Source organism: Cebidichthys violaceus, unplaced genomic scaffold (genome assembly GCF_023349555.1).
Source record: "Cebidichthys violaceus isolate CVI_PGR_0920_01 unplaced genomic scaffold, fCebVio1.0.p SCAF_6, whole genome shotgun sequence".
NCBI lineage: Eukaryota > Metazoa > Chordata > Actinopteri > Perciformes > Stichaeidae > Cebidichthys > Cebidichthys violaceus.
In genome coordinates, this window is record NW_027176816.1 from 14,854,887 (window position 1) to 14,879,516 (window position 24,630).

General features: G+C 43.1%; 2 protein-coding genes across 3 annotated transcripts; one reads left to right on the top strand and one right to left on the bottom strand.

Moving 5' to 3' along the window:
* Positions 1-169: 169 nt before the first annotated feature.
* On the top strand, positions 170-9,599 carry LOC137889255 (alpha-1,3-mannosyl-glycoprotein 4-beta-N-acetylglucosaminyltransferase C-like). Its single transcript, XM_068733028.1, has 5 exons — positions 170-378; positions 2,710-2,794; positions 3,384-3,534; positions 5,447-5,701; positions 7,728-9,599. The coding sequence occupies exons 2-5, from the start codon at positions 2,714-2,716 to the stop codon at positions 8,630-8,632; spliced, it is 1,392 nt and encodes a 463-aa protein (XP_068589129.1). The 5' UTR covers positions 170-378; positions 2,710-2,713; the 3' UTR covers positions 8,633-9,599.
* A 12,154-nt stretch (positions 9,600-21,753) lies between these two features.
* cfap126 (cilia and flagella associated protein 126) lies at positions 21,754-23,434 on the bottom strand. 2 transcript variants are annotated; one of them, XM_068732882.1, is made up of 5 exons: positions 23,377-23,434; positions 23,215-23,277; positions 23,016-23,090; positions 22,668-22,856; positions 21,759-21,912 (listed from the first exon to the last, which is right to left on the bottom strand). In XM_068732882.1, exons 1-5 carry the CDS (start codon positions 23,398-23,400, stop codon positions 21,844-21,846), a joined length of 420 nt encoding a protein of 139 aa, XP_068588983.1. In that variant the 5' UTR covers positions 23,401-23,434; the 3' UTR covers positions 21,759-21,843. The 2 variants fall into 2 exon arrangements, with proteins under 2 accessions (XP_068588984.1, XP_068588983.1); XM_068732883.1 differs by lacking the exon at positions 23,016-23,090 and having other exon boundaries at positions 21,754-21,912.
* Between the last annotated feature and the right edge of the window lie 1,196 nt (positions 23,435-24,630).

Sequence of the window (24,630 nt, forward strand, 5' to 3'; positions counted from 1 at the left end):
TGTTGTTTTTCTGTTTTAATAAGTCAGTACGTCTGTTGCGAGAGACTAATGAGTTAATCCACTAAATACAGTAACTCTGTGGGTTGTCTATATTCACGCAGGCGGTTACCGTTCAACAGTGACGACGCACCTGGATTAGTTTACGCCCCGGCCACCTGGTTTGTAATCACTCCCATACAGTGTGCGAGAAGAAACGGTAGCATTAAATCCAACACACTGTGGTAACACGGGGTTTTTGTTCTATGTAGCACTATCAGCGCGCGAGTCATTTCTTTCCTCTCCCATGATGCCTGGGATTTTCCGTGCCTTATAAGCACACTGTACGGAGCTTATTCACTGGCTGACGTGCCGCTGCTGAAGCTGAGCTGGCTGAGGGAGGTGAGTGGACACAAGTTTCTACTTTAACCGTTTACCTTTACGATAAGTGACGCAAACCAGTCGCTTTTATATTCAGTGACAGCGTTATGTACGACACATTTGGCCAACTCTTTTAAATATTTTTTTTCGTATGAAGGCGTACGTGCTATGTTTACATATTTAGTATTTTTGAAATGAACGACCTTATTACTGTGTTATTAACGCGGCTGCGGCTGTGTTTTTGGTGAAAACGACAGTTACTGTTGAGCGTAGTTAGGCTACTAAATAACAGCTGGCTAGGTTCGCTATTGAATTAACGTAGGTTGAATAAGGTGAACAGTCGGAAACGTGCTTCATTGGAACAGAATCCATAACTTAACTTTAACTATTCCTATATACTAGTCATATGGTTTTTTTAATGAATAGCCTATCCACGTAGATGCTGGTTCTCGATAATAACCAACAATACAACTTTGTGTATCCTCCTATAATGGAAGGGTTATCTCTAGAGACCATCCATTTAGACCGTTACTGTTGGACTAGCTACAGTTGTCTTGTGTCGTTAGTAGCCACACTTTCTTATGGCTACTAACGATACAAGGCAATTTAAACAAACAAAAAAAACGTCCCTTCCACACACATGGGCACACCTGCCCTGTCACTCCTGTCTGGGAACTGGCAATAGAACACCCGCTCTACGCGGTAACAGGAAGCATTTTGGACTTTTAAGTATAGAGCAGGATTATTAGCCTATGACTCGGACATCTGGCTGGTGTTTGTGACGGAGGCTCGGTATTCTCGTTGGCTGAACTTCTGAAGCCTGTCATGTGCCCCTATACCAGAGGACGGCCCGCAATTCAACTACACGGGGATCCTTTTATCACTAGAATGACGTCCTTGTCCGTCAGTGTGTGTAAACAGCGGGCCTGCCTTCGCTAAATATAGATTGAAGGGTGACTCTCCATTCGGTTCCTCTCTGCCGGGTTTACTCCGCTACCTCCCGTTCAGTCACGCTCCTCCTTGTGTCCGTCCATTGTTGTGGCAACAGTCCACAAGAAGAAAAGAAAGCTCAAAGGGCACAATGACAATGGAAACGAGTAGAAATGGGAATAACAAGAATCAACATTTATGAAAGATATATATATTTTTATATTCGTTTTTGTCTTTTTGCTGGGAGGTTATTCCAGTGTAAATGAAATGCACTTTCTGATAATACTGCATCTATTACTTACTGGTAATATTACAATTGCTGGTAAAAAGAGTTTTTATTTGAATCTGCTATCTAAGACTGAGTTTAAATATAAATGCAACTTTTGCTGAGTTTACATTTTGTAATGGTGTAAACCTGTTTACATTTTCAAATCTATTCTAATGAGAGCCAGGCAGGACTCATTTCCTTCAAGTCTCAGCCAAAAAAATGTTTTTCACAATCCTTATCAGCTATCACATCAGTATTGTCAAAAAACTAGAGCTTTGTGGTAATGTTAGAGGATCCTATTTTAGACCTTACTATCCACAGTATCTGATGTAGGGATGCACATATACGATATCAGATATCGGCCAATACTGACTCAAATAGCTGGGTCGGGTGTCTGTGACAATGGGGCAGATCTATTCAATTCAATTCTATGATTTTATACAATTTACTGTGATTTTATTTCCTGTTAAAGTTTTGACCAATTTGTTGCAGCTAAAGGTTTACACCTGAATTGTGATTCCGCATTTTGAAGATTTTTTTACCAATTGGCTGGATCCCAATTTATTTTTATAAGAATAAATAACTCCTTTCACAGTGCTGGTTGTGTTAATTCAGTCACACAATGCAGCAGATGGAGATCTGCACTTTACTGAGTTACATTTTGTTTTACAAAATTAGGAAAGCAATGTTTAAGTCAAGGCTGATGTTGCCTTACATTAAAAAAATCCACACAGGCATACAGTTTATTAATTAAACATATCAGATTGGTACTCAGTATCGGCCGATACCCAAAGTGCACGTATATGTATTGATCCTGAAAAGTGTAGATTGGTGCATCCCTAATCTGATACATACTATGTAATGTAATGCATGTCTTCACATGTACGTATGCATGCTAAAGCAGCGCAGAGAGCAGAGAGCTGCTTGTTATTGCCAAATTAGGTCCAGGTCCATTGTAACCTGTTGCTGTATCTGGGCCTTCTGAAGCATTCATTAACTGAATTATTTACTGTTTTGCTGACTGACTTACACACCAGCATAATGCAGTATCCACTGTGTGTGTGTGTGTGTGTGTGTGTGTGTGTGTGTGTGTGTGTGTGTGTGTGTATATGTATGTGTGTGTGGGTGGACTTGTGCGCATGGGTATATGACAGGAAAATGCGACGTCATTCGAAGAAGAGTGTTTTGGCAGTGGTGATTCTCGTTGGAGTATTGTACTTTCTTAACTTCCTAATTGCTGTGAGTACCCCCCCCCCCCCCCCCCCACACACACACACACACACACACACATGCACACTAAGGACTGCAAGGCTTACATTTCAGGCCATTAGTTGCAACACTCACATTTCCACTGGGATGCACCAATACTGACTCAAATAGCTGGAACATGTTTCGGTGACCATGGGGCTGATCTATTCACTACAATTCTATATTTATAGAATATATGATTTCTTTACTGTGACGATAATTCCTGTTTAAGTTTTGACCAATTTGCACTGAAAGGGTTTACACTTCCTGCTAATTTAGAATTTTTACCAACTTGCTGGTGTACGATTTATTATTATAATAAGCTTTGATATACAAAATTAGGAAAGCAATTTTTAAGTCATGGTTGATGTTGCCTTACATGTAAAAGAATGATCCCAGTCTCTTCCACTCAGCGAGGCATACGGCCTATTAATGAAACGCTGTCAGATCAGTACTCGGTATCGAGACTGAAAAAGCCTGATCGATGCCTCCCTAACTTTGTTTCATGCTTCAGTGTATGGAAAACAGTGTCACAACTGTAATTAATTCTGATCGATCAATAAATGTATTTGTTTTGCAGGGCCGGATAATTTCACACGAACCAATTCCAAATGAGTTTACTTTTCAAGCAGAGAGGTTGGTTAGTAAAGAGTCGTGGGTGGAACAGGGAGATTACCTGCCTCTCAATGTGTCCTATCAGGTGCTTGCTGGAGCCCCATCTACTCAACAGAGTGAGTTACACACCTTGTCTTTTCCTTTTTGGTGAAAGAAGAATTGATGTGATGGTCATTAACTTTAAAATAACAAAAATGATGTCCAAGACCATTGTACAAACTGAAAATAAAATGTGAACTGTTACAGACTCATGGTAACCTCCTTTTCCATTTGCGCTTATTGTAATTAAATTAAACACACCGTGTCAGTATACGCTTTAGCATTTTAATATTTACCGTATATTACGTGTATTTATATGTCTTTATCATTGAATATTAGGCCACTTATGTATTTTACTCACTCACTAATAACCGATCTGGAAAGTCAATTTGCCATCTTTGGTGGTAAATGCCCTTCATACCTTGACAAGCTATTGCACTCTGTGTACTTCATTTACCAAACTGCGTGCACACACTTATGTACATAATCATTCACATGCACTAACATGCACCCAAAGCATGCGCAGCCGGCCCGGCTATGTCAACAAAGCCAGGAGCAGCTTGGATTACAACACACACAAAGAGAGAGAGTGACTTCATTCTCTGCTCAGGTAGACATTACTCCACTATATTGTTCCATTGACAATAGTTGTTTGCTGCTATATTAATGTTCAGAGTGTTAAATACAACTCCTTTAACTGAACTGGTTGGGCGCCACCATAGTTTAGGGGTTAAGTACAAACCATGGACCATAGCATGTCAATAGCTAGTTGGTTTTAGCTTGAGGGGTTAGCTGGTGATGTTATGGACAGAAAGGTATGCTTTGTTGCCTGCTGAAGATTCTTTTGTAGGACTGTATTGAGTGGGGGGGTTGTAGGTAAATCGGGGCAACTAGCGGAACTAGATTAGTAGGGATGGTGACTGACATCAAACCAGGGAATGTATTATGAAGCGAGTTCAACATACTCAGGAAATCTTCTGGCTATCTGGCTTAACTAACCCTAACAGCCACGACCCCCACTAAGCGGTCCTACAAAGCTGGTTATCGACATGGTAAATCAACCAGGGTTTCTCAATCTGGCTGTCAGCGCGTTCACATGGAGAGGCGGGGTTTGCAGCATTTGAATAATCCCTAACATGGACATGTCTGCTGTCAGCAGAGCTGCATATTTTACAAATGAAGAGCAAACTATTGTATAAGACAAATATGAAGAAGTTAAACACATCATTCTGGCTGAAAGCAGCACAGTTTATACTGATAAATGCAGGAAGGACAACTGTGAATGTGTTTAAATGAATTGATTGATCAATTGATATACATTACATTACGATCATTTAGCAGACGCTTTTATCCAAAGCGACTTACAATTCAGCATCTATCTACACACCGTAGACGCAGCTACCCCAGCCAAACCCAGCAAAATTTTGGGGTTAAGTGAAACTAGCAGAGCAGTAACCGGGTATTGAATCACTGACTCTCTGATTGAAAGGCAGCCCTGCTCTCCACTTAGCCACAGTCACCCCAGATATACATTGATTGATTTATAATATCACTGCTTCATCTAGGGCACAAATAGATCTGACTATTATTTCATGTTTGTATTCTGTTAAGTTAATGTGTTGCTTAGATGTATTAATATGGCATGTATGACAATATTGTAGCCTTCTTCTTTTCAGCTGCAACCCGACAGGGCTAATTTTGGTTTAAATACCGCTGAGCAAATACAATGTAGATGTAAATTCTGATTATGTAGCTGAGTATCTACTCTTTGCTTTGGTGAGAGTAGGATTCAAGGACAGTTTAAAGGTATATTAGATAAGGGTTAGAGAATAGAGAGAGGGACAAGTAGATTCATGATGGCTTGATTACTAACTGCAGAGTGATGGATCATGAACATGATTTACCATTAGTGCTGGGCTTCCACTGGAATTGTCACTTAACAGATGAATCTGGTTACACATTACACTTTTCTGTCCGGACATGTTTCAGGGTATTTATCCATTGGATTATCATCAGTGAAGAGGAAGAAGGGCAGCTATCTAATCCCCACCTTGAAGTCCCTCTTCTTACAGTCATCTCCTGAAGAGTGCTCTTCCATGGTGGTGGTAGTGCTGCTGGCAGATTTTGATGTCAGCTGGAGAGTCACTACAACGAGGGAGATCAAAACTGAATTTGCTTTGGAGCTGGAACAGGGCCAGCTGGTGGTCCTCCATGTTCCTCAGGATCAGTACCCTTCTCTTACAGGTGTAGTACTATGTACAGGTGTAGGAGCACATGTGCTCCTACACCTGTACAATTTGATTCGTATCTATGTCATGAGTGTCTGGTTGACGTGTGATACTGACTGTACATAAGAAGTGGACGTAGTCACCGTGATGATTGGTTTGTGAACTACTGTTTTAAAGCCATGAATTAAGCATTTAGGCCAGGGGTATTCAATTAAAATTCCAAAAGGTCCAGATTGAGAAAATCTCCTCGTGCAAAGGTCCGGAACATTATAATAATATCTAACTTGCGCCATTTAGTGCCATATAGTAGCCTAGTAGTAGTAACAACGTCTCTGTGTAGTCAACAACTGTCAAATTTAAATAAAGACATCACACACATCAATTATATTTTAACAATTATTGTTCTGTTTTCAAATTGAACTGGATGGATTATAAATAATAAATAGAAATACATAAATAAATGTTCTTCTCTCATTTCAAGTAAAATAAAGGCTCCATCTAAAAATAAAATACACAAAAAATAACTTTTGAAAAACTTACATCTTATTAAAAAAAAGTGCTTGATTTTAGAAAAATGAATGAAAATTAAAAAGTGTGGCTGGAGTTAACTTTTTTTCTTCTCTTTTTGGTAACATCATAATGATCTGTCAACTTTATAATAAACAATCTCTTAACAATTGAACAGCTTTAACACCTCCTTTTCTCTTTCTTTCCCTCTTACATCCCACTCCATCTCTTTTTCTTGTTTAGTGAGAGAAGTGAGTTGTAGCTTGTCCTGCCAGGATTTTAAATCTGGGCTGGAATGGTGTCAGGGCTAGTCTCATGCACATATGAAGGTGCTCATTGGATATCCTGGAACGATATTTGTTTTTAATAATGTTCATAGTGGAAAAAGCTGCCTCGGTCGAAAGATTTGTGTTTGGTCTCATAGTGGCGTTTCACATTGGCGCTTAATGGCCACGGTCTCTGAACATATGAGACAGAGTGGTTTTGTAGCACCAGCAGGAAGAATGAACAAATACAAGTCCGTCCATTCTTTATTAAAAGCTCGGTTTTCGAGGTCCACTTTTCTCTTTTTAGAGCACGCCATGTTAACTTGCTTCTCCGACTTACTTCTCCCACTGCTCTCTCTCACTGCTCTCCGTCTCTCTCACTGTTTTCCGTCTCTCTCACTGTTTTCCGTCTCTCTCACTGTTCTCCATCTCTCTCACTGCTCTCCGTCTCTCCGTCTCTCTCACTGCTCTCCGTCTCTCTGTCTCTCCGTCTCTCTCACTGTTCTCCATCTCTCTCACTGCTCTCCGTCTCTCTCACTGTTCTCCGTCTCTCTCACTGCTCTCCGTCTCTCCGTCTCTCTCAATGCTCTCCGTCTCGCTCAATGGTGTCCGTCTCTCGCCTGTCTGCATAATTTCATTCGACTCACGATGCATTTTGGAATAAACATTCGATTGGCTGAGTAGCGTCACGTGAGATTAAATTAATGCATGCAATTGGTCAGTGTGTTTCCTGAACTGCTGAATGAGTGCCATAAAGGCCAAAAAAGATGCGCAGGTTAAAACATTAGCGCCCGCCAAAATGTATGATTCTCAATTATATGTCCGGGTCTGGATAGGACAGCGTCTGGGTCCGGATCCGGGCCGCGGTCCGCCAATTACCGACCCCTGATTTAGGCCGTGGCCATCTTGTTTTTTTGGAACCAGAAGTGACACAAGTGGCGCTAAGTACAACCAAACTCTGAATGAGACATATTTAGGCCTATTTGACTCTAAATGGACCATAATTTACTAAGTGAACATCATGCTGTATTGAAGAAGACTTGAAACTAGAGATTGAGACCTTAAAGTCATGTTTACATTGTTTACTGAGGTAATAAATCAAGAGAGTACTAGAGTCATTTTCTCATAGACTTCTATACAATCAGAGGAGTCGCCCCTGATGGACGTTAGAGAGAATGCAGCTTTAAGGCACTTCAGGTTTGGCTTCACTTTTTAGAACTGGAGGTTGTAGCCTGGATACTGATACAGGTCTCTTTGGTTCTCCTGCAGGTCTAAAGAGGAACTACAACGATGCTCCAGAAAGGGTATCGTTCCGCTCCAAGCAGAACCTGGATTACTCCTTCCTGATCCACTACAGTGCCGGTCTTGGCAGATACTACCTCCAGCTAGAGGACGACGTCTCCTCTGCAAAATATTTCCTCTCCACCATCAGGAGGCGTGTTGAGGAGCAAGAGGCGAAGAAGACCACCTGGGCAATGCTGGAATTCTCAGTCCTCGGCTACATTGGAAAACTATACAAATCCGCCCATCTTCCTCTCCTGGCCCGCTTTCTCTTCCTCTTCTACCAGGAAATGCCTTGCGACTGGTTAATGTCTCGTTTCCGAGATTTGCTGACACAAAAGGAGCCAATCATTTTCAAACCCTCACTGTTCCAACACATGGGGACTTACTCCTCGTTCCAAGGGACTTACAACAAGCTAAAGGACAAGAACTTTGAGGAGGGGTTATACACCAATCCTCCAGCTGAGGTTTATTCTGATATGTCCACCTACAAGAAACACTACCCCAAACTGGCCTGGGATGCCGGTGAGGGATTTTTCTGGGGACGCTCCCCAGAAAACGGAACTTACCTGACAGCAGTGTTCACAGAGCCTACAGTAGTGACGGGGATATTTGTAGAAACAGGATCAGAGGGCAAAGACCTCCTGGAGTTAGCTCAGGTGGAGATAGGCCATGACGTGATTACTACAGAGAAAGGGGAGAAGAGTTGTAAAGAGTTCCAGTCAGTGGGAACATTAGAGAATGGGAGGTTTGAGAAGGTAGAGATGGACAAAAACTATAGTTTTAGCTCTTCTTGTCTGAGGATAAAAGTCACAGCTGGGCAGAAGGAGTGGGTGATCATCAAGAAAATCAGGATCTCAACAAAGCTTAGTACAATTCCACACCAAACATAGGAGTGATTTCTTTCTTCCGGCCAGATGAATATTTTTTTATTTGACCTGATGGATCTTGTATGCAAGCTGAACATGTGACTTTTGTGCCTTGTTAAACATTCTCACTGACGTAGCAACAATCCGGTGTCTAATGAAACGGTGTGAAGCTGCGGTCAATAAGAAGTTTGTTTCTTTGATGAAAATTGAGTTGTGAACATAGCGTCATACAGCGTTTTGCTGCCGATGATGTGTGGTGTTGGTGTTGTTAGGTGGAGCTCAACCCATGCTCGGAGCCCAAAAACCAACAACCTACTCAGGGAAGGGTACCGAGCAACAGGGACAACAGGGTCAACATGAAGCCGTGTCATGTCCACCATGTGTGTTACGTCCTCTCTCTGTAGACAACGATGCACCGTCGTTCCTCACACAGCCTCACTCCCTGGGATCGGTCCAAACCGTGGAGGTTTCCCTTTGCTCTGATGTCATCAGTCCCATCCCCCAATCCCACGGCTGTCTTCTCAAACCGAGACATCTGGGACTCACAACCGGGGAGGTGATGATCTTCATTGAACAGTTCGCCATTGTGCTTCTTATCGATAAGCTGGGATGCCGTGTCCTTGAACTTTGTGTTTTCTTTGATGTATAACAGGGTGTTAACAAAGAGGCACTAGTTTTGGGGACTTGGCAGGGATTCATTTGTTATTGTGTTTGCATTTTCATTTGTGTCCTTTTGTGTTGTTGTTGCTCATTAAGTTAAGATAGGCAGCTATTTATTTTGCTTGTATTTTCTTTGGGTTTTTTGTCAGCGGACACCTGTGAATTTAAGATTCATAGTAGAGATTGATTTGTTTGATTACTGATGTGGCACCATTCCCTTATCTTTACATGCCAACATCAGTTGATTTATCTGTGATTGTGGGTTTCTTTTCTGTTTTGCTGCTTGTTTTTTGTGGCCCTTTGGCAATAAATGACAATCAACGCCCGATAACACCGGCTTATGTTCTTCCCTTATCCCTAGACTTCACAGGGACATAGCGGTGGTGGCATTTTTACTCTAAAGTGACAGAAAGGAGGGAAGGCGGATGGGTCAAACAAATACTATTTTTCTTTTTTTTTTAACTAATTGTACCCAGTGTTAGGGTCCATAATACCCTCTCATGGCTCGGATTAGTCAGTACTGGGGCCCCTCAGGGCTGTGTCAGTTCCCTGGTCCTCCTGGCACTGTACACAAATGATTGAACAAGAATCCACCCTGAACACAAGCTGATTCTACGTTCTAGCCTTGTTCCTTGTGTTTACATTTGCTCAGTGTGAAGTTTTCTTAGCTTTTAGGACCGTCTCCTGTTACCTGCTGTACTCCAGCTGCTGCCTCCTCAACTCTTGATCTGCGTCTGGGTGTAAACCACCAACTTGAGATTGTGACACTGGTAGAATCCAGATCCCCCAGAGCAGACTGAACCCATGTAAACATTCATTCCTGTTTATGTCCATTAGAGTCTCAACACCAGCATCCTATGTAGAATGTTGGCAATGGGGGTTGTGCGATATGTCAACATTAGCAGAATTTGTGTATATGCAAACTGTTACATGGAAGTTCTGTTATTTTAACTACAGTGGAACAGCAGGACAGAGCCCAGAATACATTTCCCTCTAGGGACACTTATCTTATTTTAAAAGGTGTGCGAGATTACCAGGCCTGTGCTGTGTTGTGTAACATGGCATAAAAGAATGTTCCCTTCCCTCCGGAGCCCCCGCTGAACCCCAATCCGTGGAAGATTTTAATTGATAAACTGCTGAATTTACTTTAACATGTTTAATATTACAGTTCCATCTGTCTCTGTATTCCAATAATGTGGGGAGAAAAATATAATCTATACGCCGCTGTAGATAAGTACTTTCTTTGTTTATAGCCTCTGTAAAAAAACAATTAATTTAGTAGTTTTTGTTTCTCATTTGTGATTTCAGAGCCGTTTTTCCTTTCGCAATTCCTTTCTTGACTTCACCGATGAGCTTCTCAATTTCACACTCGGTGCTTTTGCGATTCATAAAGGAGGACCATTACAGTAATTTTTTTTAGGAGACGCTTTTATCCAAAGCGACTTACATTTCAGTATCTATTTATATACTAAACTAACTTGCTTTAAACTGTCTCGATAGCTGTACTTAGGCCTGTCTCAGTGGCCTCAGTTGTGAAGTGCTTTCTGAGTTCCTGCTTGTTTGAGCAAGCCTTGATTGCTGATTGCAAAGGCGGAGCTTCCACCTCTCAAGGATATAAGTAATCCAGTTTGAGTTTTAACTTCAGTGTATCCATCTCCTGGAGGAACAGCTGAACTTCTAAACTCACCTGCATTTGATAAGTATCTTGTTCTTGCTTTAAACTAACTGTCTCGATAGCTGTACTTAGGCCTGCCTCAGTGGCCTGAGTTGTGAAGTGCTTTCTGAGTTTCTGCTTGTTTGAGCAAGCCTTGATTGCTGATTGCAAAGGCGGAGCTTCCACTCCTGGCAGACAATGAGCAATCAGTAGATAGCTGTACTTAACCACTGCTGGAAGCATCTGGCAAACAAAGGCAACAGGCTGACTTTTTCAAGCCCGACTTCATCAAGCTAAGACTTCTCAAGCGTGTACTACCATGTGTTTGCATCCTATTTCTGTCCGTTCCTCTGCCTGGTGGTCACATAGACATTGGGCAGCTTTCAGGAGCCGTGACCCCACTAACCTCATCTATCCTACTCTCTCAGCTCAGGCCGAGCAAGTGGTGGCAGGGGGGCTCTGGAACTGCCAGTCGCCAGTGTCGAAAGCTGAGTTAATCTCAGGTTACGCTTCCTTGCTCTCCCTTAACTTTCTTGCTCTAACTGAGACCTGGATCACACCAGAAAACACCACCACACCCACAGCTCTGTCAGATGTGTACTCTTTCTCTCACACTCCCAGAGCTGCGAGGCGGGGTGGTGGTACTGGCCTGCTAATTTCCCCAAAATGGAAATACTCTCTTGTCTCTGTTCCTCAGTTCTCCCCGTCCTCTTTCGAATGTCATGCTGTTACTATCACTCATCCAGTCAAGCTCACCATTGCTGTTGTGTATCACCCACCAGGGCCTCTTGGTGAGTTCCTGGAGGAGCTCGACACATTAGTCTCGCACTTCCATGACGATGGCTCGGCACTCATCCTGCTCGGTGACTTCAACATCCAGACCGATAAGTTTGAACCTCTTCTTCTTTCCTTCCTCTCCTCCTTTGACCTTTACCACTCCTCTTCTCCTCCTACCCACAAGGCCGGCAACCAGCTGGATCTTATCTTCACTAGGCACTGTTCTACTACTAACCTCTCTGTCACTCCCCTCCAGCTCTCTGACCACTATTTCATGTCCTACTCCCTATCCTCTCCCCCATCACTTCCTCCACCTACCCACATGGTTTCTACCCGGAGTCATCTCCGCTCCCTCTCCCCTGCTGATCTTTCCTCTTCTGTCACCTCTGCTCTCCCTGACCCTGAATCCTTCTCTCTCCTATCCCCTGATACTGCTACTGACCTTCTCCTCTCCACCCTTACTTCTTCTTTGGACAAACTCTGTCCCTTCACCTCCAGGCCTGCACGGCCAACTCCACCTGCCCCGTGGCTGTCGGACTCAGTGCGTACTGATAGACAGAGCCTAAGAGAGGCTGAGCGTAAATGGAGAAAAGGCAAACTCCCGGAGGACCTTCTTAACTTCAAAGCTCTTCTTTCCACTTTCCTCCTATCTACTGCTAAAGCTGCATTCTTCCGCTCTAAAATCCTAACCTCTGCTTCCAATCCTAAAAAACTCTTTGAAACTTTCACTTCACTCCTCCAACCCCCACCCCCTCCTCCTACTTCCTCCCTTCTCCCTGATGATTTCGCCAACTTCTTTGACAAGAAGGTAAACGATATCAGATCCTCCTTCTCTTAGTCCCTCTCTCCCTGTCCAACCCTGCCCCCACAGCTCTCCCTCCCATCTCCACACCCCATCTTACCCTATCTGGCTCCCCTCTCCCCTAACGAGGTCCTCAACCTTGTTACATCTAACCGCCCCACCACGTGCTCCCTTGACCCGATCCCTTCCCCTCTTCTTCAGTCTATTGCGACTGAACTCCTTCCTTTCCTCACCCACCTCATCAACACATCTCTTGTTTCAGGATGCTTTCCCACGGCCTTCAAGGCCGCCAGAGTCACCCCCCTTCTGAAGAAACCATCACTTGACCCCTCTGATGTCAAGAACTTCAGACCGGTTTCTCTTCTACCCTTTCTATCCAAAACACTTGAACGTGCTGTGCTGTCTTTAACCAACTGTCTTCCTATCTCCACCAGAACAGCCTTTTGGACCCCCACCAGTCTGGGTTCAAAGTGGGTCACTCGACAGAGACGGCCCTCCTTGCATTGACAGAGTCGCTTCACGCCGCGAGAGCTAACTCTCTCTCCTCTGTCTTGATTCTCCTGGACCTGTCTGCGGCGTTTGACACTGTGAACCATCAAATCTTCCTCTCCACCCTCGAGGGGATGGGCATCTCAGGCTCTGCACTCTCCCTGTTTGCATCCTACCTGACGGGTCGATCCTACCAGGTGACCTGGAGGGGGGCCGTGTCGGAACCACGCTTGCTGACTACGGGGGTTCCGCAAGGTTCAGTCCTGGGCCCCCTTCTCTTCTCGCTCTACACAACATCTCTGGGTTCTGTTATTCGCTCGCATGACTTCTCCTACCATTGTTATGCCGATGACACCCAGCTGGTCTTGTCTTTTCCCCCCGGTGACACCCAAGTGGAGACGCGCATCGCTGCATGCTTGGCTGACATCGTGAAGTGGATGACGACACACCACCTCAAGCTCAACCTAGACAAAACTGAGCTACTGTTCCTTCCGGGGAAGGGTTGCCAGCACCGGGACCTGTCCATCACCATTGATGATACCGTGGTGACACCAACTCGGACTGCGAGGAACCTGGGTGTGACCCTGGATGACCAACTGTCATTCTCAGCAAACATTTCATCTGTTACACGCTCCTGCAGATTCCTGCTCTACAACATCAGGAGGATTCGTCCCTTCCTCACTGACGAGACAGCGCAGGTTCTCATCCAGGCTCTTGTCATCTCCCGCCTGGACTACTGCAACTCTCTACTCGCCAGAGCCCCGGCGACGGCCATCAGACCTCTGGAGCTTGTCCAGAAAGCCGCAGCTCGCCTACTGTTCAATCGCCCCAAGTTCTCCCTCACAACTTCCTTTCTCCGTTCTCTACACTGGCTACCTGTAAGAGCTCGCATCCAGTTTAAGACTCTGGTGCTAGCCTACAGGGCAGTGAAAGGAACAGCTCCTTCCTATTTCCAGGCCATGGTCAATCCCTACACCCCCGCCCGAGCACTTCGCTCTGCTGCCTCGGGGTGTTTGGTCGCCCTGTCGCTTAGAGGTCCTGGCGGTCGATCGACCCGGTCACGGCTGTTTTCTGTCCTGGCCCCACAGTGGTGGAATGAACTTCCCACTGACGTCAGGACAGCAGAGTCGCTGCCCATCTTTCGGTGCAGGCTGAAAACCCACCTCTTCAGGAAGTGCTACCCTGAGCCTTCCACTTAGCACTTATTGTATTAATACTAGCTTGTTGCATTTATTGTATTCGTATTACTTATTGCACTAACTGTTTTTCTTTGTTTCTGCACTGTACTTTGGCTCTGAGTTATGCTCTGCTTCATGCTTTTAGATGCTTGTTTGGAAAAGGAAATGTACTTATGACTTCTGGTGACTAGTAGTTCTTTTGATTACCAATGTTGAATGCACTTATAGTAAGTCGCTTTGGATAAAAGCGTCTGCTAAATGACTGTAATGTAATATACCATAGTGTTTTGGAAAAACTTCTAATTATAAATCGGGAGAAGAGTTTTGTTTACAAATTCAAAGAAAATAATGAAGTCTTCAAATGATTCAAAGTTGTTCTATTTATTTCGCTTGCAAGGGAAAGATGCACCACAGCCACCTCAGTCAGTGTCTGTGGTGAAAAGTTCAACATCGTATACCAAACCATTTTATGCACTTGTAGGTCTGCCTGTGTTGTGTGTTGCACAAGTTACACAGGATTGACAAAACCTTTGTGCATATGCTGTGAACCCCTTTGTAAACCAAGTCTCACTAAGTGCACTTAACATTCCCCCTTTTGACACATGGTCCAAACCATGGGTTCATTTTGCATAATGAGGAAAAAAATGTTTAGGCAAACAAGGTTTGCTGTCAGGTCCAAACCACAGACCATCAGTGAACTTGCAGCCAGCTGAGGCCCAAAGGCGCCTCTCATCCGGTGTGGAGAGTGACTGCATGGCTGAAAGAGAAGAAGGGACTGTAACAAATGAGTGGGTTTTGTCAGCGGCAGAAATGTGAAAAGGAGGCTGTGATACAGCTTTCGCAGCAGCATCTGCACAACCATTTCCTTTTGAAACGTCATCAGTGTTAGATGTGTGTGCAGCACATTTACATACTGCAATTTCAGTTGGTAAAATGGATTCCAACAGTTCTGCAATGAGTGTGTGATGTAGAACTGGTTTGCCATCTGATTTCAGAAAGTGTCTGTTTCCACAGAGCACCAAAGTCATGAACTACACCAAATGCATAGCGAGAGTCAGTGTGAATGGTGACTGTTTTACCCTTAGCGAGTTTACATGCTGCAGTGAGTGCGATGAGCTCAGCTGCCTGGGCTGAGAGGTGACATGGAAGAGGTCCCGAACAGAGCACAGCTGAGTCAGAAACCACAGCAAAACCAACAAGATTAGTACCAGTCTGTGGATCGCGAGAGGTAGATCCGTCAACATACATTACCAGGTCACAGTTGGTCAGAGGAGTGTCCAGTAGGTCAGGTCGAGGAGTGCATTGAGCTTGGAGCTCAGCCAAACAGTTATGCTCCTCACCATCACCAGGAGTAGGAAGTAATGATGCTGGGTTAAGATTAGTACAGCGTTTAACAGTTACGTTAGGCATGTCCAAGAGACATGTGTGATAACGCAAATATCGCGCTGCGGAAAGATGTGATGACTTCTGTTCGAGAAGGATCAAAGACACAGAATGAAGGACTAAAAGGGTCAACGGCGCATAACCCACAATATCACGAGAAGCGGCTAGTGCTTTTTCAGCCGCGGCCACTGCACGGAGACACTGTGGCAGGCCTGCAGCGACAGGATCGAGTTTTGCGGAGAAATATGCTACCGGACGCAATTTGTCACAGAAAATGTACATTTTGAGATACAAACTGCAGTTTGGACAGGCTGGCTTTATGGCCTTCTGCTGCCAGATGTTTTAATAGTTTTAATGTATCTTTTTGACGTTGTTGTGTTGGTACTGCAATGAGACAGTCGTCTACATACTGCAGAAGAGCGGACCCTGGAGACAGGGTGAGGCCCTCTAAGCTTTCCCTGAGTGCTTCATTGTAGATGGTTGGAGATTCAGTGTAGCCTTGGCAAAGACGAGTGAAAGTGTAAGGCTTACCATTGAAGTTGAAGGCGAACCAGAACTGACTGTCTTTGTCCACTGGGACACTGAAAAAAGCATTGGAGAGGTCAATAACAGAAAACTATTTTGCTTTAGGAGGAACCTGTGCTAGAATGGTATAAGGATTAGGAACATTAGGAGCACGTGCGTGGACTGCTGCATTTACTGCTTTCAAGTCCTGCACGAATCTCCACTCTGTTGGTTTGCCTGCATCACAAATCTTTTTAACAGGAAAAATAGGTGTTCTTACCGGTGAGTCAGGACATGGAACAATCACTCCTGCATTAAGCAGTGACTCAAAAACTGGTTTAATACCGTCAATAGCCTCTTGGCGCAGAGGATATTGGTGCTTGTGAGGGCGGAAATCAGAGCGCGGAGTGATGACGACAGGTTGACAGTTGTTGATGAGTCCCACGTCATATTTATGCGATGCCCAGAGTTTCTGTGGAACAGAGGTAAGGGCAGAAGAAATAGAGGAGACATCAGTTACAAATGTGTCAACATGTTCATCACTTGGCTGAGTTTCTTCCTCAAGGACATAAACAGAACGAAGTGCAGGTGCTAGCATAACACAGAAACTTCTGTGAAACCCTGTAGATTGTGAACGTAGGACGTTGGGATCACAAGTTGGTTCCCAGTCCGTCAGTTGTTCACATTGTGCCATGAACGGACCCAAGTCTCTCCATTGATCGGTCCGTGCTTTGGACAGCGAGATGTGTGGGTAAGAATCTTTAACTCGAAACATTTTCTGCTGTATCGGAGAGAGAGAGAGAGACAGACACGGCAGATTTGTGAGTTGACCAAAACAAGGTGGAACAATGCAAATTGTCATTTACATCTTCAAATAATTAATCTGCATATTGGTCATCTGGACCTGGTGTGATGTAAGAAGTGCAGTGAAGATGATCAGGATTCATGCGAACTGCATGTGGAGACACACGAGTGTCTACAGCACGTGTCATTGTCAGTGCTTGGATAGTGGATATTTTCCACTGGTAGACATAAAGTGAGCTGACGTGAGTGTATTGCATCATTTGTTGTACTACTCTTCGTCTAACTACTTTTAAGGCATCAAGTGTGGACATCAAACAGATGCCAAAGGAGCACATCAAGTCTCTCCCCATTAGATTTATTGGGCAGAAAGATGATAACAAAAATGAATGTTTCACTTTAATGTCAGGGTCAGGATCAGTCACGTCAGTGTGCACACTAGTCATGGGAACAGTAAATTTCTCAGTTACAGTTAAACCCGATGTACCTTGTGAATATACATATCTACCACTCATACTCTGATTTGGAAAATACTTTTGTTGTATTACCGAATGAGTAGCCCCAGAATCAACAAGAAATGATCATTTTTGACCATTTATTACAACCTCTGTGGTAGGCATTACTTTAAATGAGTCATCAGAGAATTTAGCATAAGTGTGCGTGTTGAGTGTTTGTGGCATGTTCTGTTGTTCAAGGTGAGCAATGATGTCAGTAAGAGCAGTCTGTTGCTCTTGTGTGGGAGTGTATGTTTGTGCGGTTAGTGCAGAAAGCTTTTCTTCATTGCAGGCAGCGGTGTGTGTGTGTGTGTGTGTGTGTGTGTGTGTGTGTGTGTGTGTGTGTGTGTGTGTGTGTGTGTGTGTGTTACTTCCCTTTTCATGAGGTTTGACAGGGCGGGTGGCTGTCTCCTCACATGCACCTTCACTGATCACGTCCCCATCCGCTCCTCTGTGGGCTCCTTTGTGGACAGTCTCTGTACCAGTGTCCTTGTTGTCCACAGTGGAAACAAACATTGTTTCCGGTGGGTGGGTTTCTTTGTGGTCCCCCTTGGTTCCAGGAAGATCGTCCTCTGGTCATCCCCCGCCCTCTTCCTCTGAAGCGTCCGCGTTGGTCGGAACGAGGCTGGAAACTGCCTTGGCCTCGCCTCTGCTGGTGTCCCTGTTGTAGGGACAACTGAGTGACTGCTTGGAGCATGGACAGTTGAACGTCCTCAGTCTTTTGTTTCTTCTTTTTCTTGTCTTTATCTTGTTGTTCTTTGCTAGTCTTTTGAACATGTATTGCATGTTTTCTGACTCCGGTGACGCTGGCGAGTCAGGGAGGAGAGAGGAGAGGAGTGATTGGGGGAGGAGGGCAAGAGAGGGAGGGATGGATGGTCACCCTTCCATGGGTGAAGAGGAAGGTGTTGTTTGGCCACCGTGAGCACCCTGGTCCCGTGCTGGTGTATGAGGCGGTGGCTGTACTGTCACCACTGGTTGTTGTTGTTGTTGTTGTTGTTGTTGCTGCTGCTGCTGCTGCTGCTGCTGCTGCTGCTGCTGTGCAGGATCCGCTGCTAGTGGTAGGTATGGTGGTGGTGGTGGTGGTGGTGCATCTGTTGAGGAGAGGGCTCCAGCTCCTGTTAGACTCAGATACAAAGAAGGAGAGAATGGGTTATGTGGACTGAGTGTGGTGTTCGGATCTTTTTCTTTCTCTGTCACATCTTTCTTTACATGTCATCTGTTTCTGCAATTGTTTTCTTTCCCTACATTCACATTCCGTTTCCCATTGAACCAAACATTTTAGTTTTTTCTCTATTTATTTCTAAATCTTTGACTTTTACCATTTTTTTTTCTTCATCTTGCTCTCTTTTTTCTTTAATTTACCCCTTAGTTCAACAATTTTTGTTTTACTAAAAGACCCTTTTTCTGGAAAACCAAAATCCTTAGTCCACATGGATAACAGTTCCACAGAACTTTCTCCATATTTCTGTTTCATAACGTCCACTATGGGTCCCGAGGGACCTTCGTCTTTACATTTATCCTGTTTTCCACCCATCTCACTCGTCTCAGATTTCTTTACTAGGAAAAATCCAAGTGAAAACCAATCAGTACAAAGTACCGATTATTGAGGTCAAGGGCGTAAAAAATATGATCTCAGACAAACACAATATTCATCCAAGTGCAATCGTTATATCATATTTTCATTCCTATCTTCCTTTTTTTAGGTCAAGGGCGTGAAAAACAAAATATTTTCATTCCTATCTTCCTTTTATTCTTTTTGGTCAAGGCTGTGAAAAATATATTTTCATTCCTATCTTCCTTTAGGTCAAGGGCGTGAAAAATATATTCTCAAAAATAAATTTGTTTTATCCAAGTACAATCGTTATACTGTATTAATCATTCCTATCTTCCTATGCAAAGATTCATAATGGCGTCATAAACAGAAATGTTTTATTAATTTGTAATAACCTTAATCAAATAAAACCCATAAAAGTAGAACAAGACAAACTATCATCCAAGAAGACCAGAATATTAAACACCAAGGTTTAAATCTCTGTTTGTTGTATTATATTACGTAATTCTGGAGTGACATCTGATGGACATACTCTTTCTTCTAAAAATTTTATTTTGAAATTTGGAATTTCAACTTCTTACCCGATATGAAGAAATTATTTCTTTGTCTGGATCGTTGTAAAGTCAATCAGTCCTCCTTTTGGCCGCCGGTCCCCTCTCTCTTTGTCTGACGAGGTATGGGGCAGAATCACTTTTGATGGATCCTGAAGTGCACATACCCAGGGCCTGTTGTTCGAAACCTAGATAAGGGATTAAGCCGGGATATGTTGGTTATCCTGGCTGAATTTAGCCTGCAGTCGTTTGTTCGAAAGCTGGATAACTTTAACCTGGTCAAGTTACCATGGTGATTTATTCTCTGCAGCTAGCCTGCTCCAGACCAGGCTAAATGCCAAGCTTAGTTGATTCTGTTGTCTTATCTTTGGAGTCAGCGGCTGCACTGATCAGAAATTAATGTGTTTTATACAGTCATTCCATGTTCTGATGAAGGCTACGCATTGGCCTCTTTTTAAACAAACAACACGTATGCTAAATTATTATTTTAAAAAAGAAATAAAACAAAACATGATCAAATTAAAAAAATAAATAGTTAGCCTATTACGATAGTTCTTTTTCATAATTGGGGCCTATTCGTGTTTTCGTCATTGTAAATAAACACCCTTCATATTGTTTGCCAGCTCAAATCTGATTTTATTGCAGTCATTACAGTAATTAGAAATGGCTGCACTTGCAAAGGTGCTTGCAATTAATTACACTACTCATTTAATCAGTCCGTCTCCAAACTTCAAGACAGCAGCGGTGCTTCATTTTATGAGAGGTGTGTCACCTTACGTCAGCATTCAGATCCGCTGTTCATTGGAGGAAAGTGTCCACACCTGTCGTCTCATCAGTGAATCTGTGATCAATCTCTGTGGTCTGCTGAAGAAAGCCGTGGCCGCGCACTTACTCGAATTAGTTAGACCTGGCTTGACAAAGCCGCCCCTCCTCAACCTGGCTCGGCGTTCGAACAACCAATTAAGCCAGGATGAACTTATGAGACTTTGTCCAACCTGGCTTTCCCACTTATCCTGGATGTCTTTATTCTACTTTCGAACAACAGGCCCCAGGACTGCTGTGTTTTGTCAGTGTTTGTGTTCCTCACTTTCCCTCTGTTGTACATCTTTTAAAACATTTCATGATACTAAAATATATTTTTCCCCATTACAGTAGGCACAGCTGCAGGAGCAATTTTGGGGTTAAGTGTCTTGCTCAAGGACACATTGACACAAGACTAGCAGAGCCCAGATCCAGTCGTATGGATGGCCTTTCTGCCTCTGTGTGTACCCACAGTTGTAGCTGTGAATCTACACAAGGTTTTATGCACTTATGCATTACGTATCAGCCTGACAGTTTAGGACACACTCATACTGGAAGTAATTTGTATTGTCCATTGTTAAATGTTGAGTTGTGGAGGAGGAAGTTACTCTGTGAAAGTCATGTGGTTTTATAACACTGAGTCATTAGTCACTGGGACAGGGACAGTATGTGCTGCCAAGGATTGAGCTGTGTGGAGGTCTGGTATACAACTTTAGAAGGACCAGTCCTAGAGCCTTGCAGTGTTCACGCCTCCATTTTGATTGTAAAGTACAATTTTATTACACTCACAAAATGGGTTCATCTGTGCTCTCTCAAAGTCCAGTCCATGATGGTCGAATGCAGTACACATTTATGTCATTAGACTTGATGTAGTCAAGAGTGTTCTTGGACAAGACACTCATTGTATTTTCTAATGGATCATTTGCGGACGGTAAATGTGCACTAAAGGACTAATGTCCCCAATGAGTGCTACAGTATATGGACAGAGAAAGCTGATCTCTCATGAGGCTTTGACTGTGCCTACATGTACCAGGAAGCAGAGATTCTGTTATACAAGGTATCGTAGTTTTTTTTTTGTCTGATAAATAAATAAATAAATAAAAAATAAAAATCACAAAATGTCAGTGGGGGAAATATTCCTACACGTAAACGGGAAAATAGAACCGTTCAGCTTGTTAACTCTTAAAACATATTTCATTTAAACTGGACAGAAACAAAATAAAACTCACCAAACATGTCTTTTAGTCTTTCCACTGCTCTGACAATCAGCAACTCTGGGTGGTCGAAATAAATACTTCATTCACAGAGAAAGATTTTGCCTGGTTTCGTCAGCGAGGGACAACTAATCAAATTTAAACCATAAAAGAGGTAGAAGACTAAGAGGAGGGAAGAGATGGGGGAACACAGGCAGTGTAAAAAAGGTAAAACACATCTGTAACAAAAAGATATTTCACAACAAGCTTTTCACCTTGACCTTTCATGATTCGTGAGTAACAATCAGACGTGCTAAAATAAGTTGACACTGCAGATTTTTGTAGCCATTGGTTTTCATCCACTAAGAATTTAATGAAGTTCACTGGTCTTGATGCTCATCTTTGTGTCTCTGCTTGGAGGAACACTGACAGGGCAACACCGTCCTGCTGTTCATCCCCATTGGTCTGAAAGGAAAGATAAAGACAAGAAGATAAGCCTTTATTGTTCAAGGAAATTCAGGTTTTGCAGCAGCACAAACATAAATAAATACAGACCAATAGGGAAGTAAACAAATAAGAGGTATATGCAGCTAGTATAAGAAGTAAAATAGAAATACAAGAGCAAGTATGCTTCAAAGAAAATTAAACTACAAAAATCTAGGTTTGCCTTAACCTTACACAGCAACTCTGATGACTGTCACACCCTTGAGACTCGGATATTGCTTTTGAAATAGATCTTGTGAAAAGATAAGGTGGGACCAACATGTATGTCGGCTCTGAAACGTTTCCACCAGCCTCTCAATGTTTGTGTCTGCCACTTTTGAAATCTACATAGAATGCTTTAGAATTGTAGACACTAGAAGTATAGAATATATCACTTAAAAACAATACTTCTAAATAAGGAAAAGCCATCTGCCATGGTGACCTGATACTTTTACATGCCACAGCCAGCATTTACTCTAGGTGCTAATTACATTACAGTCATTTAGCAGATGCTTTTATCCAAAGTAACATACAATAAGTGTATTCAACATAGGTATTCAAGAGAACTACTGGTCACCAGAAGTCATAACTACATTTCCTTTTTCAAACAAGCATCTAAGAGCATAACCCAGAGCCAAAGTACAGTGCAGAAACAAACGAAAACAATAAGTGCAACAAAGTAATACAAATACATTAAGTGCAACAAACTAGTATGATTCCCTAGAGCAGAAACTTACCTGCATAGTCTGCATGCCAACATCCTGCAGCCTGTCTGTGTTTTTGCTGCCAGAGTGCTGTGGGTCAAAGCCCCAGGACTGAAGCCTATTGAGGCCCTCCACAGAGCGGCCTGTAGGGTTGATGTGGCGCGCCGGGATACGAGCAGGTAGATCCCAGGTCCCCTTAAATTCTGGCCATGCCTTGCCCCTCTTCAGCGACACACACACACACACACACACACACACACACACACACACACACACACACACACACACACACACACACACACACACACACACACACACACACATTCACAATGAAAGTAATTTTTCATTAAGAGGGGAAAAATAGGTTTGATATATTCTAACCTTCTTCACTCCTGGGAGCAGATGTCCTCTATTATCAGCAATGAAGGTGGTGTGACCCTCCTGTGCAGCAGGTCTCTATACATGCACAAACACATTTTCAGATGGCAATGCTACTCTTCAAACTACCAGGCTATATGAAATACAAGCAGTATAGCTAATACATCAGCAAAGTACTGATGTATGAGGTTTACTAGGCTACCTCTTTGAAGTGCTTCGGTTCGCACCAGTTCTGCAACCTCTGCGGCTTGAAGGCGCTGTCATACTGAGGGTGGGAAGTGAACACTAGGTCCGTCAGAGTAAAACACAACAGCTGAATGTGTACTGTTCCTAATTTGTATTTCTCAGATCGCACAAAGGTTACCTGGTTTGCTGAGTACATGGACATGTCTGCATCTGTCTAGCATCTACGTCTGTTTTTGTTGACTCGTTGCATAGCAACGCGATCAGACAGGCCTATCCTTTCCAGACGTACTAACGGCCAATGGGGAACTAACACTGTGGTCAAATCAGCCGACACTGAAATTTGAGTGCACCTATATACTGACATTCATGGTAAACACATTCAAACGGCCCAGATCCGGGACTTTGCAAAGTTAGTGAAATGATCGAAGTGAGACAACTTCCTGTTTTCAGAATACGGTGCCAACAAAGCCTAAAAACAAATTGCATATGGAAATAAGATTAATTGAACTATATTCACATCAAGTATAAAACAAGTTACCTGCATCTCGTCAGTTAAAGGGGAAAATACAGCTAAATTGTGTCTTTCTTTGATTTGAGACTTGCTGGAAAGATAATTATATTAATAATTAATAATATCTGACTGACTGACATGTGTTCAGGACATTTCTGACCACATCCATATTCAAAATCAAACATCTTAACTTAAGTTGCCAGTAACTCTGTAACTAAATCCGTTTCTCCTCCTCCTTCAGTCATTTTATGTTAAATAAACAAAGCTAGGTAAAAAAAAAAAAAAAAAAAAAAAAAAAAAAAAAAAAAAAAAAATCTACAACAAGCAAAACCCTAAAAATGGCATAATTTCTTCCATATCTTTCCACTTGAACTCTTACTACGACAACTAACTTGGACTGCCAGCATCCTTAGGGTTCACATTGGTCACGTGCTCGCCCAATCACGGCGCACATTACTGCAGAGCTGCAGTTACTGCAGAGATGCACATTAATACTGAGCAGCACGTTAATGATGACGTGCTTGTAGGCCAGCTAGAAGGCTCTGGCAAAGAATACACCCAACATGTCAAAATAAAGATCTGATTGGTTGAAGACTATGACAATCAACAATATCATCCCCATTTACTTTAACTGCAAAGGGCTTCACTTGTGAGTCTGAAGGCCTCGGGCCTCTCTTATTACCTAGAGACATCGAGGTGAAATCTGATTGGATAAAAGCTCTACTTAAAACAAGCTGTGCTGGAAGCAGAGCTGCAGGCTGGAAGCAGAGCAACAGAGGAAGACAGTAGATGTGCAATGAGAAAACTAGCTAATGGGAAAAAATATATATAATACATGTATTGTATTTATGAAAAATTATTAAATTATAAAATAGTTATAACTTTGTGATACTGTTTAGGCCAGCAGAGAAGGCTTTGCCA

What these genes read in the sequence shown, in the direction of transcription:
- LOC137889255 (XM_068733028.1), top strand. Translation starts at nt 2,714, where the DNA reads ATGCGACGTCATTCGAAGAAGAGTGTTTTGGCAGTGGTGATTCTCGTT. An exon ending in TTCTTAACTTCCTAATTGCT is followed by an intron (nt 2,795 to 3,383) that starts GTGAGTACCCCC and finishes TTTGTTTTGCAG; the next exon opens with GGCCGGATAATTTCACACGA. An exon ending in AGCCCCATCTACTCAACAGA is followed by an intron (nt 3,535 to 5,446) that starts GTGAGTTACACA and finishes GACATGTTTCAG; the next exon opens with GGTATTTATCCATTGGATTA.
- cfap126 (XM_068732882.1), bottom strand. Translation starts at nt 23,400, where the DNA reads ATGTCCATGTACTCAGCAAACCAG. An exon ending in TGCTCCCAGGAGTGAAGAAG is followed by an intron (nt 22,857 to 23,015) that starts GTTAGAATATAT and finishes GTGTCGCTGAAG; the next exon opens with AGGGGCAAGGCATGGCCAGA. An exon ending in TTGGCATGCAGACTATGCAG is followed by an intron (nt 21,913 to 22,667) that starts GTAAGTTTCTGC and finishes CTTTCCTTTCAG; the next exon opens with ACCAATGGGGATGAACAGCA.